General features: G+C 36.7%; 1 protein-coding gene across 1 annotated transcript in view; it reads left to right on the forward strand.

Moving 5' to 3' along the window:
- The window catches only part of HHIP (hedgehog interacting protein), a 95,785-nt gene extending 84,848 nt beyond the window's left edge, over nt 1-10,937 (forward strand). The window contains exons 12-13 of the mRNA XM_045798903.2: nt 791-939; nt 4,088-10,937. Of these exons, the coding sequence (XP_045654859.2) occupies nt 791-939; nt 4,088-4,281 (343 nt within the window). The 3' untranslated portion in view covers nt 4,282-10,937. The remainder of the gene's footprint in view (nt 1-790; nt 940-4,087) is intronic.
- The last annotated feature ends 2,475 nt before the right edge of the window (nt 10,938-13,412 follow it).

The following is a 13,412-nucleotide window of genomic DNA, read 5'->3' on the forward strand; positions in this document are numbered from 1 at the left end:
ATGACGGTGGTAGAGCAATTAAAGTCTCTGACTTTTTACTTAGCAGATACGATGTTTGTCGCTGTTTGCTAATAGCCTTCTTTTTCTTCATAGCATTATAAAATAAAAAAATCTGAAGATGTATATAGATAGATAATTCTTTGCATAAAGGGTTGAATTTTGAGTCAATAGTATACACCCTAACGTAACATAATAAAAAATTAAAAAAAAAATAACACACACACACACACACACACACACACAGATATCCCTACAAGAAAAATCAGTCTGAGACAGGTATTTCAAGAGAAATGTAAAATGAAACAAAAATTGATTCCCAAGCTTTTTTAGGCTGCAAGTGCACATTAGATGAGAATTCAGCTTTGTGATATTTCCAAATATGCCAATAATAAGCAAAAACTATCTCCGATACTATTCCTAAAGATTTTTGTAGATCTGGGGAAAATGTTTTAAAATATCGATATATCTTTATTTTAAGAATTTTAATTGCTAGAAATGTTTAGCTACTGAATGTAACAATATAATTACAGTTTTAAGCAATGAATTTTGATTGTGATAAAGTTTCTTACAATGTTTAATATGTTCTCTGGTTCAAAACTGGTTAGTTAGATTTTGCCTCACTGGTGTGGATTTTCTGTTCTCAGAGAGTTGTCAATCTTTCTCAGCCACTTAAAAGAAAGGTCTCATTAGAAAGCGAAAGAAATGCTTTGCAAGCTGCAAAATCACTGGGGTTCATCCTAATACTGATTTTCAACCAACATACACTTGGGACCATTGTCTTTTGATGCAGACCTCTAATGCCTGAGGAATGCAGAGCCACAGTACAACCAGCGCAGACATTGACTTCGGAGTGTTCCCGGCTCTGTCGGAACGGCTACTGTACCCCCACGGGCAAGTGCTGCTGCACCCCAGGATGGGAAGGGGACTTCTGCAGAATTGGTGAGTATTTCTGTTGTCCCCAGGAAACAGTGGGCATGGGACAGTCCTTGGGAACTCAAGAACTTAACATTAGCTATTTCTTCTAGAATGATCTACGGTTCAAAATTTAGCCATTTATCATATTAATGCTCAGTCTGTTTCTGAACTTGTAAATGAAATCTTTCCCATGTTCTTATTGTAAGCAATTCACTTCTATAAGTTAATCACAAACATAAAAGACTTTTAAATAATTGAGTCCTTTCAAAAAGTACAGAATGAACACAGCACAACTTGATCATCTGTACAGGCTCTCAGTCCGAGTTTGAGATTTCACACCAGCCAATGACCTAGTGTTTGCAAAGCCCCTCTCCAAGTGCCAGCATTTTCCAGACACCCCATAAATGCCCTCCCTAACTTTACTGCTTGCTTTCTTGCTACAGTGCACTAAAAACAGGGTTTTTCAGTGGGTATTATTAAATAAAAGGGGAAAACGCAATTATCTAGAGGCACATTATGAGATTTTTTAATTCTTTTTGCCACTCCCTCGTGACCCATCAACTAGGTGTGCAGCTGCTCAGAGACAGCAAAAGTGATTTATTCCAGGGTTACTCTATCCTTTAACCAGGGATTTCAATTCCATGCAACAATGCTTAAATTCTACTTGATATGAAGAAAATTAGATAAATTCAGATACCTAGTTTAAGATGTATGTGTTGAAAATGCATTTTCAGGAGAAATTTTCTTTTATCTATATGAGATAATGGGTGTTAGCTAAATCTGTTGTGGGAATCATTTCACAATATATGGAAACCAAACCATCATGCTGTATACCTGAAACTTATACAGCAATGCATGCCATTTATTTCTCGGTAAAACTGGAAAAGGTTTCCATAAGGATAAATGCCTTTTTAATGCATGTTCAACAACCAGCACATGCATATTCTTACAAAAGAACTTGATCTCTGCTATCTCAGATATTAAAGTATCTATTGCCAACGAAAATGTGTTCCAAATTAATATTTAATATGATCTTTAATGCCTAAATGTTATCTTTTCTTTATTCTAAACATGTATTTGTTCCAAAAATTATAACCATAACTTGTCTATATATTGTCTAACAAAATGTAGCCAACATCTAAAGTCACATACACAGTACACATTTTAAGCTTAAATTGCTTCAGCTTAAATCAACCCTACCTGGTTGGTTAATACTGGGGTTACATATCTAGGAAAGAGCTATCATAATTAAAGCTCTACCAAAATTAAGTAATTAAATCAGTTAAAACAAATACTTACCTTTTATTGACCCATTCTGTCTTTTTCCATAGTTGACAAAAAAAAATGAGAATCGGTGTTCGAATGCACAAATATTCTAATTCTTGATAATATATCTTTCTTCTGCTCCCTTTAATGCCTGACAATACCTATTCTCTCTGCTTCTTTTATATAGTGTCCATTCTCTTGTACTTCTTGCTTTGTATTTTGCCTAACCTCTTAAGTCACCTCAGGTTATCAGACAACAAAAATGTACTGAGTGCTTTCTGGTAATAGTATGTTTAAACTGAGGGTAAACAAATTATTTTGAATATAGGTGGCATTACACATACCATTATAGATAATAATAATAATAATAATAATAATTGATGTAAATGAAAATAGACATTCTTTGAGATAACATGAAGTTTTATTTCAATGAAGGACTTTAATCTTCCTAATAGTTTATTTTATTTTTTTAAAGATTTTATTTATTTATTTGAGAGAGACAGTATGTGAGAGAGAGAGCATGAGAGGGGGAGGGTCAGAGTGAGAAGCAGGGATCCCAATGCGGGACTCAATCCTGGCACTCCAGGACGGTGACCTGAGCCAAAGGCAGCCTCTTAACCAGCTGAGCCACCCAGGTGCCCCTCTATTAGTCAGTTTAAATAGTTTGAATACATAAGATAAACCAGAACCATTTTATAAAAGTCATCTATTCATGATGTTTTTGACCCAAGCAAAAACTGTATTCATATACTAACACAGTTCATTCCCACAAATTTTTTAAAAATTGTGTTATTATTCTCTAGTTTTTTCTTTTCCATTTGTCAGCCACAGATCCCTGGGTTTTGATTAATGCATTTGAAAAGGTGAAAACAACCCTGTCCCCCAAAAGTATGAAGAAACGTGTTTAAGGAATTTGATTCTGTCTACAGCGGCTGCACATCTCATATTTATCCCATCAGTAAAACGCAATTAACTTACTTATACAACCAATTTTATCTCTACTTGTCATTTTAGCAGGTTTTTTTAGATTATTTATTTATTTATTTTTTAGAAAGAGAGCGAGTTTGCCAGCGGGGGTGAGGGGCGGAGGGAGAGGAGAGTCTCCAGTAGACCCAGCGTGGAGCCATGACCCTGAGATCATGCCATGAGCTAAAACCAAAAGTCAGGCACTTAACTGAGTCAGTCAGGTGCCCCGGCAGTAAATCTTTACATTTCCCACCTGTATTGTAGTGGTAAAAACCCTTACATGAAGAGATCCTGTGTGTAGTGTAACCCTGGAAAAGATTGCTAAGAATATCCTTCCCTGGCCGACGCACTGCCCCAAGAAAGCGCTACAAAGTGTAATCAGAGACGACGCAATACAATGCACTTCCCCGGAGCAAAGGGAAAAGAAAAGGACTCCAAGGGAGTCACCTGGGAGATAGCCCATGGAACCCGACTCCAGAAGGGACCGTTCCTTCCGGCCGCACTGCACACGCCGAAGCCGCTGGGTCTCCCTCTCAGGCGAGGCCCTTCCCCCATTTTATGGTCCTACCCAGGAGGAAAGGGAACAGAGAGTCACTTGGAAGGCCCTCTGTTGGAAATGCCCTAGTGAACGGAGGTTTGAAAGAGCCGAAATCCTCCTCTGAAATAGAGGCAGTTCTGCAAGGGATTGAAATTGATTCCCATGGTCTCTGCTTCCCTGGAAATGTCTCCCATTCTCTTCTGAGTTCTAGCCCTCGCATAACTGTGGCTCCGGAAACCTTTCCTCCTTGTATTTATTATCTTTTGGATCACTCTGTGACTGGCGACCTCCCCCTCCCCCTCCCTTCCCTTACTCATCCAGTATTTGTTGGCCTCACACTCGGTACTGTTTCTGACATACAGAACGAGAGTGCGATTTTAATGCTTTTTTCCCCCCTCCCAGCAAAATGTGAGCCAGCGTGTCGTCACGGAGGTGTCTGCGTGAGACCGGACAAGTGCCTCTGTAAGAAAGGCTATCTCGGTCCTCAGTGTGAACAAGTGGACAGAAGCATCCGCCGCGTGACCAGGGCAGGTATTCTTGATCAGATCATTGACATGACATCTTATTTGCTGGATCTAACAAGTTACATTGTATAGTTGCTGGGACTGTTTGAATATTCCTTTCCAACGGGCATTTATTTTTTATCCTGTCATTAAAAAGAAAGACTGTTATCCTGCTACACACTTCCTGTGATTTCATTTTCTTTTATTAATTTAAAAATAATTTTCCAGAAATGTGCAGATCCTGTGTGTGTATGTTGGCACGTTTGTTCACATATGCACGTACACACACACACACACACTCACAACCCCTATACGCGTGGTTGCATAACAGATGGGTTTTAAAAATATATATTTCCTTGTGTGGGGTCATTTACACAGAAATTCCATTGTAAATTGATAACGGAATTTTTATGTCACCAGAAGAGATTATTTGACTTCCCGGGAATTTTCTGTCTGTAATAACTAAAGTCAACTTTAATGGAGTTTTGAAACATTACTGTGCAATCTGATGGATCTAATAAAAAAAAGGGCAATATTTTTATATTAAAGGATTATAATGGGAGAGGATGTTTCAGAACTCCCTGATGAATTTCTAAATGGGCGACTTGATATAAAATTGTAATCTTCTTTTGTATCAATGTATCCAATTACAGAATGTTACCCACTTACTTTTTTTTTGGCTGAGAAATCTGGTTACTCTAGTTTAATCTCAAGATTGTTTTCAAGTGTTTTATAATTAAATCGTAACAGCATATTCTAAAATCAATCTTCCTAAAAGGTCTGCTTTTATTACATATTGTATCTAACAGTAGGCACTGGGTTTGTGTTACCTATTTATATTTTTTATTTTATTTTTATAATATAGACATCACCTAGATGAAACACCTTTGCCCTGTCCTGTAAAATACTAAAGTTACATTTTTCACCAACTTAATTGGAAAGAAGGGGAGTGAGAAAGCAAACAGTCTTTAATGTGCTGTGGATCTAATCTAGCAATGTATCCTTGTGCCAACATGTAATCATTAACGACGGATGAAAAAGCAAGAAAACAGCCAATCCTTATAAAATTCCAGCATTAAACATATGTAAAGTGCTTTTCACCATAGCAAGACTGTCAGTGTATATGTGATTAGAATGTTGCAGATTTCACACTGAACGAAACTCACTGGAGAAGAGCTCACTCGTTTTTAACAAATCTTGGCTATGTAAGCTGTCACTTGTACAAATTTTTTAAATAATAATTCTTGCCAAATACGAGTATTAATGTATATGTTCCTTTAGAACTCAATGAAAATCCTCTTTGGTTAATGTATGAATAAATTTTTGTAAATGTTCTGTTCAGGTTTTTAAAGAAATGCCATGTTCTAATTTAAAGCAGCAAAAAGTCTGATAGACATTTTTCTTAATGGTTTTTGAGGCCAGCTGTCCACATTTGGATCATAACAAAATTATCAGGCCTCTGCACTACTGAGAAAACATCTCTCGTGATGCGCACGCCCGCTCTAGGTTGTCCTATAAACATCTGTTCTTCCAGAATCTAAACTGTAGACTAGCGTAGATTATGCAGCATGGGCTGACTTTTCCAACCTGCTCCTTACCTATAGGAATATGAAACTCAATTAAAAAGAATAAAATCGTGTAACTAGTATTTCTCTATTGTCTTAAGGCAAGAGATTTGCAATTAAAGCACAGTGAGCATTTATGTAGAAAGGTTGTTTAAGTACACTGCTCTTGTCTTCCATATATGATTACTTAAGTTTCAAGTGACCTCATGCCAAATGGAAATGGGTTGAGAAACCTTGGTTCAGTGCTTAGCGAACAATGTGCATGCATAATTTTGCACAATTTAGATTCAATTGACAGTCTATTCAAAGAAGTCTCAGGATTAAATGAGCATGGAGACCAAATTGCCCTCTTACCCCAGAAAAGGGGTGGTCCCTTCTAGTCACACTAACACTTCATTGGCCCAAGAGTGTGACAAATCTTGCCATGAAACTGCAGTAGCCTGCATCTGGAGGTTAATAGCAGGCTTTTGTCTCCGTTGCTTTCTCTTCATAGCCCTTTTACTGAATTCCATCACAGAAAGTTTTACAATTAAAAAAAAAAAATGTCCTGACAACCATTTTTGTAAATGGACCTTACCATCTAATCGTCCCTTATTCAACGTGGGTGACATTAACAAAATGTGAACTTCTGGTGAGGGAGCCAGCTGTCTGAATCTGTCAAATTGTGCAGTTTTATTACACATCCTCCTGTTCATAGTTTCACTGAAAACAATAAGGACACTGCTATACATTCAGCAAAATCTGAAAAATCCAAGGTTTCTTCTTACACACTTAATCTTTCCATCTCTTCCAAAAGGATCTCTCCAAAAGAAAAGGTGTTATATTGCCATTAGTCCTATTTAAAAATATCTATATTAAATTGACCAGGCCCAGACTTTTTACACAGTCCTTTCCCAAGTGAAAGAGTTTCAAATGTCTTAGAAAAACATATGTACCCCAGGTGTCACTGCCCTTTCTGTTGTGAGTCATTAGAATAAAAGACCAAAACGTTCTAAAAGAGAAGATAGCAAGATCCGTGGATATTAAATCCGAGCAAAGAAAGTCAAGCTGCTGGAATCATTTCTTTCTCTTCCTGGGAGAGATGTAAGGAGCAGTAGCTAATTGATTGCTACAGACTTTGAACTCCGTGATCATTTCAAAAACAATCTTTTGACCTTTTTTTTTTTTTTTCCAATCAGATTTTTAAACTATGTGACTGGAGAATTATCATAAATGCTCCGGGATAGGCAGGTAGGAACTGGTTTCAAGTATGAGCTAGGGAGAAGTGATTGCTCTATCATGCGAATGGCAACATCCACTTGGTTCTTACAGCACACAATCAGAAGGGAGAAAAACGTCCTTGGCATGGATGTAGATTTGTGAGATAAAGATAAAATAAAGAGATAGAAAATGTATATGATTATCCCTTTGTCCATTCTGGAGCTTAAGCTTTGGGTGTTAACTTAACGTGAAGTGCTGTTAGGGTAGTTCCAAAGGGTTGGAGAAAAACTCTCTCCCACTGCTTTTGCCAAACTCTTGCCCTAGTTAATAGAATCTGTTTTTCTTGCCGGTTAGTTAAGGTAACGAGAAGAAAACGGAATTGGCCCATCATTACATTGAAAATAAGGGAAGAGTTACAACAGAAACAAAAACAAAAACAACTGTGTGATGATAAAAAGTTCCATCCATACCTTTTCTTCTTGGAATTTTGTTTCGGTGTGGCTACTGCAAAATACTTTATCACAAAGAATCCTCAGAAGTCTTCTCAGATTAATGGACTGTATCATAAAGAACAGAGAAACCTGCACATATCAAATATACACACAACCTAAATAGAAGACCATTCCCTTTTCCATTTATATGCTTCGGAGCGGGCACCTCTTCTCTGTTGATTTCTTTGAAAATGATTACATACCAATGTATTAACAACTTCAAGATATTTCTTTTGATATTGCTTTTATCTCTGAATCACAAACTGTATAATGAGCCTGTCAGGTGTAAGACATGAGGTTAGATGCTGCATCTAGGGTTTTTCAAAGTACACATTAACTTAAACTTAATTATTAGTCTAACATTCTTAACTTTGAAACAGAAAAGAGAAGCCAAACCCAAATTTTTAAGTGGAAAAATAAAGTACACCATAGGCAGATGTAGTTCGCTGATCAATAAAGTTCTGACATCTCTGTAGAATATTACCTATAGTATTTATCTCTATGCCCACCTCTGTCTCTCTCTCTCTGTCTTCTCCCACCCACCCCCTATGTATCCTTCTTCCGTTTAACCTCTTCCTTCTCTTCCATTTCTATTGGTTTTGACTAAACAGATATGTCCTCAGTACACCCATAACGAAGATGTCCTGTGGCAGGTTACTATTGATTTTGCTGGGGATGACCTTTACTTTATTTTCCTAAAAAATACCCTCTCCCCATGTCACATTTGCTCAGACGCTGTATCATGAAGAACAGTAGACAAATATGAATGTATCAGATTGATCTATTACAGTTACTGAAAGAAATAACCAGAAAGCATAAATGGCTCCCAGCCCAGAGGCTCCAGTTCGTCTTGCGTTCCATCATTCATACAGGAAAACACAAAGAGTATCCCAGGCAAGAGCTTGAGCGAACAGCAGGAAAAGTTAGTAGCTATTTCCTATTCAAGCATGACCATCTCTACAAAGTCTTTGTTGCAGAGGAGTGTTCCAAATCTCTTCTTTGCCCACCTCTGGGATGAGACTTGAACTTGCAGAGAAATCAGACCAAAGTTCCATGCCCAGAAAATGTACATATTTCTGTATCACCCGTAGGAAGTTAGTGGGCCCATTATTGTGAATGCTGGCAATACTTTCAGAGAGTTCCTCTTTAGAATATCCTGAAGAAATATGTTTACTATCTTACATTCTTTCTCTTCATCACACTAACCCAAATTAGTCTTGCCCCTAGTAATTAACGATGTCAAAGAAGGTGGAAACCTAAGAACAGAAGCATTTCAATATTAAAAATAGTAAAAACATGACCATAAGACCTGCCAAACACTAATCCTAGCCAACTTCAACACTTCTTTCTCTTAAATACCTTCTCATAAGTTTTGGAAATGGCTTTAAAATAGCTGTTTAGGAGAGTAAGCCGTATGCAAGAGAGCATGAGGGTTGTCGTTCCATATTCTTCTCAATCATAGCGGTAGTTACCCTTGCTGCTATGAAGAGACGTATTCCTTTAGCAGATCAGCACTTTTCTTAAAATCTCCAATTACATATGAGCCCCAGAGACACCCGTCACTTACCTTGCTTTCTTTCGTAAAGGTCATGGCGGGTTGAAAAAATAAAAAATAAATAATGGATTGTTCATATCAACATAGAGCCTTAGGCCTAAAACTTATTATTGCTTTTTTTTTTCTTGCCAGACTACACGTTGACTTACCAAAAAAAAAAAAAGGTATCAATTCAACATGAATTCTAAAGTTACATCTCATTGTATATCACAAAGTCAGACATCAAGTTTCAGTCCGGGATATTTTTTTGCATGTGTCAATTATGTATTACTTAAAATCAAAATACATGTATAGATATACATGCAAATTAGCAAATGTTTGGGGAGTTCCTCAATTGACTGTAGTATTTTAAGTTAAAAAAGCACATTTTAGCACACAGGATAGAAAAAAAAAGAACATTAACAGTGATGGGAAAATCATAATGGATAAATTTAAAAGAAGCTTTGTCTTCAAAGTTAGAAGCTAAATCCTATACATTTCCTTTTGCACTAAAAAACAACTAGCCAATAGTTTCAATTCACACGAATAATGTGTTGTCAGGCTTGGTGTAGTCTCTGCCCAAAATGTATGTTGGATATTTCTTTACCTCGTTCTTAAAATCTGAGACTTACCTTTCCTAAAATAAATGAAGATTTCATGTAAGTAGAATCTAATACTGTTAATACATTTTATTCATTATACTATTGAGAAATTGAATTGACAACCTTATGGGAAGTCAAGTATTTTCGATCTCTTATGCTCACAGGATATTTTTGGACCAAGAACCATGTAGTAGCAAGGTAAATGATATAAAGGTACTGTAGAATTTGGGGGACTTGATTCCCTAGGCCATGTTAAAGAAGACTCTTAATTTGAAAGAAACCCATCTAAATCAAATGAAAAAATTATCAAATCGTTATCATCAAGAAGCATAAAAGAAATCTGAAAAGAAACTCTTGTGTCTTTCCTGGCTTTATCTGTGGTTAACTTTGTCCAGTTTTAAAGAATAGTTAACCTTATCATTCTTCCAACATGTTTTAGTTTTCCTAGCTGTTCATTTTCCTCTGGGTTGCGGACAAATGGGACAATTTGTCCGTAATCTTATTCACAAAAGATACCAGAACAAACTTTGCTTGAACTTCTGTTAAGGGGCAGAAAGCTGCGGAAACAAGTAGTGAAAGCAGGTACATGTTTGAGGGAGCAGAGTTAATACAGGGATTTCTATATACTAATTGGGATTTCTATAAATGTTCTTCTGAAGAGTAACATGCAAGGCCATTGGCTCAGATGATCCCTCTAAATTTGACTTAATCTGATTTACTTAACCCAGTTATTATAACATGCGGTTCTCTTTGATCAGTCCTCTATTATTCAGCTATCCTTCCATTCATTAATTCCACAAATATTTATTGAAGTGCCTGGCATGATCATGGGCTATAGAAAAGGCAAGGACGTTATTACTACGGGGGGTCGTGAGCCCAGGGATATGATGAACATGTTTGAAGCAAAAGACAATAATCACATCCAACCAGCTCCAATTCAGCTCAACTTTAGAATCCAGCAATAATAGTACAGATGGCCTCAAGTACATCTGTGTGTATCTGTACGTGTGCACACACCCATGTATATATATTTATCTATCTGTACAAACACTACATATGTATACACACTATCTATGTAATATATAATATATGTATAATGCATATAAATTCTAACAAGTGTATTTGTGTTATCTTTAAAATAGAACGATTGTATCTTGAAGTGGTAAATGCAGAGAATTGGTTTTTATTGTTGATCTGTGGATTTAATGATTTTTAGGTGAAAAGGATGTTTAAGTGTACAATTTCTTTTCTTAATTTAATATATTTATGTAAATGCATGCCTGAAATTTGGTTAGATTGGCTGTGTTTTGTGTCCTTTAACATGATCAAATGTATTAAACTTTATCTTATGACCTGATGTACATGTGCTATTCTAAAATTCTTTTTTATTTTAGTATTTAAAAGTTTTTTCTAAATATTCATATGGGTGATATAAATGCTTATTTTTAAATATTCTATACTCAAACTACTTCTTCAAAATATTCTTGCCTTTTGTCATTTTTCATGTTCTAATTTTAAAACTTTATTCCCCAAAGTATATAAGTATATGCTAATATTAAGGATCAGTTATTGTGTGTGTATATATATATATATATATATATATATACACACACACACACACACACACACACACATATATGGCCTATGGAAGGCCATAGGATGTTATGATGATTTAAATGTATTCTACGTAGTAAATGACTTAAATCTGATCCTTTCAATCCAGTTAGAATCACTAAGAGAAAAGGTACCAGAGCGGTTGAGAGTGGTGAGTGCCCACATTGAAAGGAAGAAGCATGGAGAAAGGGCGGAACATGAGAAAAGGTGATTGCAGATACCCCCAAAACTTTGTTGACCTTGCCATTTTACTTTCAGTGGACCCTAGCAAGAGTATTTATATATGGTCAGATATGCTATTTTGAACAAAAATTTTAAATCTGCCAATATTCTTTAGAAGAGCAAAATGATTTCATCTGGGTCTCCTTTCTTCTGAATAAATACATTTCTTTGACCCATTGAGAAGAAAAGCTGTTTCTCCCTAAGACATGATTATTTCTAAGAGAACAAAAAGTGTTATAAGGTGTTTATTCATAGACAGTCCCTGAGGTCAGATTAGTTTCTAAAACTTTTAAATTAGGCAAAAAATCTCCCCATGAAATGGATCCTTTAGTTCATTTCACAGTGGCCTGGGAGGCCCCAGAGTTCTCTCTTCCTCAGGCACTGACCTTCTGGTTCTTAGCATGCATCCCCACCTCGATGGCCCCGTGGTTCCTGTGCCTGGCTGGTCTCCCCAACCAGATGATACATCTCCTGAGGATATCTTTTACTTTTATAATCCCTGGCAGTCCTGGAGCAGCTCCTGCACAATTGCCATAAGGAAAATAATAATCATACGTAGGTAACAGCCTAAGACTCAGTGTTTCTTGCTGTTGCTAATCTCACTGGGTTCCCTTCCTCTCCCTTGATTGGTTTCTGAACTCTACCACCACCAGTGTAATCAATTCCCCCACATAAATTCCCTTTGTGTGAACACTTGAAATGGTTTCTGTTTTCCTTTTTTTAGAACCTGATACATGTATTCATAAGAGTGCTTCAGACACAGATGAAGAGAGAGAACATAGTGGAATTACCCAGGGACATGATGAGATCTTCTGTAGGAGAACATATTAGGAAATCATTGCCTTGAATCCCAATGTGATCACAAGAAGATGTAATCAGAGAGATCCTACCTCCAAACCTGATACGAACCCTTAAATTATTTAGGCAGCTACCGATGGAAAAGGCCATTACTCTCACAGTTGTCATTAAGAATTTTCATAATTCACATATGTACTATGAGCTTCTTAAAAAAAAAAAAAGGCAAGACAAAACAAAAAACTATCAGCTTCTAGTTTTGTCCAGGAGTCTGATAGCTAATATAAGAGATAGTTCTTTGAACTTACTTCTCTGCACTTGTTTTTTTAGATTTTTTTAGACTAATGTACTATTTCCAAAGGAAGTAAAACTTAAAATTGCAGCTACACTTAGTATCATACCAGAAAAAAACTCAGTTTTTCCTATTTGGAGCCCCAAACAGGTCTCTCTGGAGATTAAATCTTACCATCATTCAAAGAAATGAGAAGATAAAAGGAAGAAAAACAACTTGGATGAAATATTTCTTCTGCAGTTCCATAATTTGATTTATGTTTGATTTCTACACAATATTTTTGATGCTTAAAACAAACAGAATTTAAAAGAGGAAAAGAGGGGGCAGGAAGAGGGAGGGAGAAGCCTGGGTAGTTCCTGACTGTGAAACTCATTCTTCTTGGGAACATGCCCACATCAGAAACTACTCGAGCTCACTCTTGTAATTTAATAGATGTTGTCGGATCCTTTTGACATATTTACAGCCTTATAATTAAAACTACTTGATGCAAAATCCATGCGCTTGATGTAAAGCAATTTATATTATCATAGACACTGTGTTCTATGATCTACAGCTACTAAAAGCCATCATGCAGGTGGATTGGTAGCAACCTTGGGCTACCGCTGTCGGGCGTGAATCCTGGCCTTGCGTCTCTAACTAATTAGTCAGGTGACACTGCATAAGTCTCTCACTGAACCGGGACTCAGTTTCCTTATGTGTAAAATGAGAGACTTAGGTTCTGTCCAGCTCTCACAGGTATTGCTACTAGATATTACTGATCCCAGGATTCATGGGGATTGCAGACCTGAAATAGGTGAATCTTAGAAGTCTGTTAACTACCCTATTTCATTAATTTGTGGTGGCTAGAAAAGATGCTCTTACTCATTTTTCTCTAGTCTCCCAGCCTCTTCTACCTTCCGTGGCTCTTTG

Source organism: Ursus americanus, chromosome 13, assembly GCF_024610735.1.
Source record: "Ursus americanus isolate L20-20 chromosome 13, mUrsAme1.1.p, whole genome shotgun sequence".
NCBI lineage: Eukaryota > Metazoa > Chordata > Mammalia > Carnivora > Ursidae > Ursus > Ursus americanus.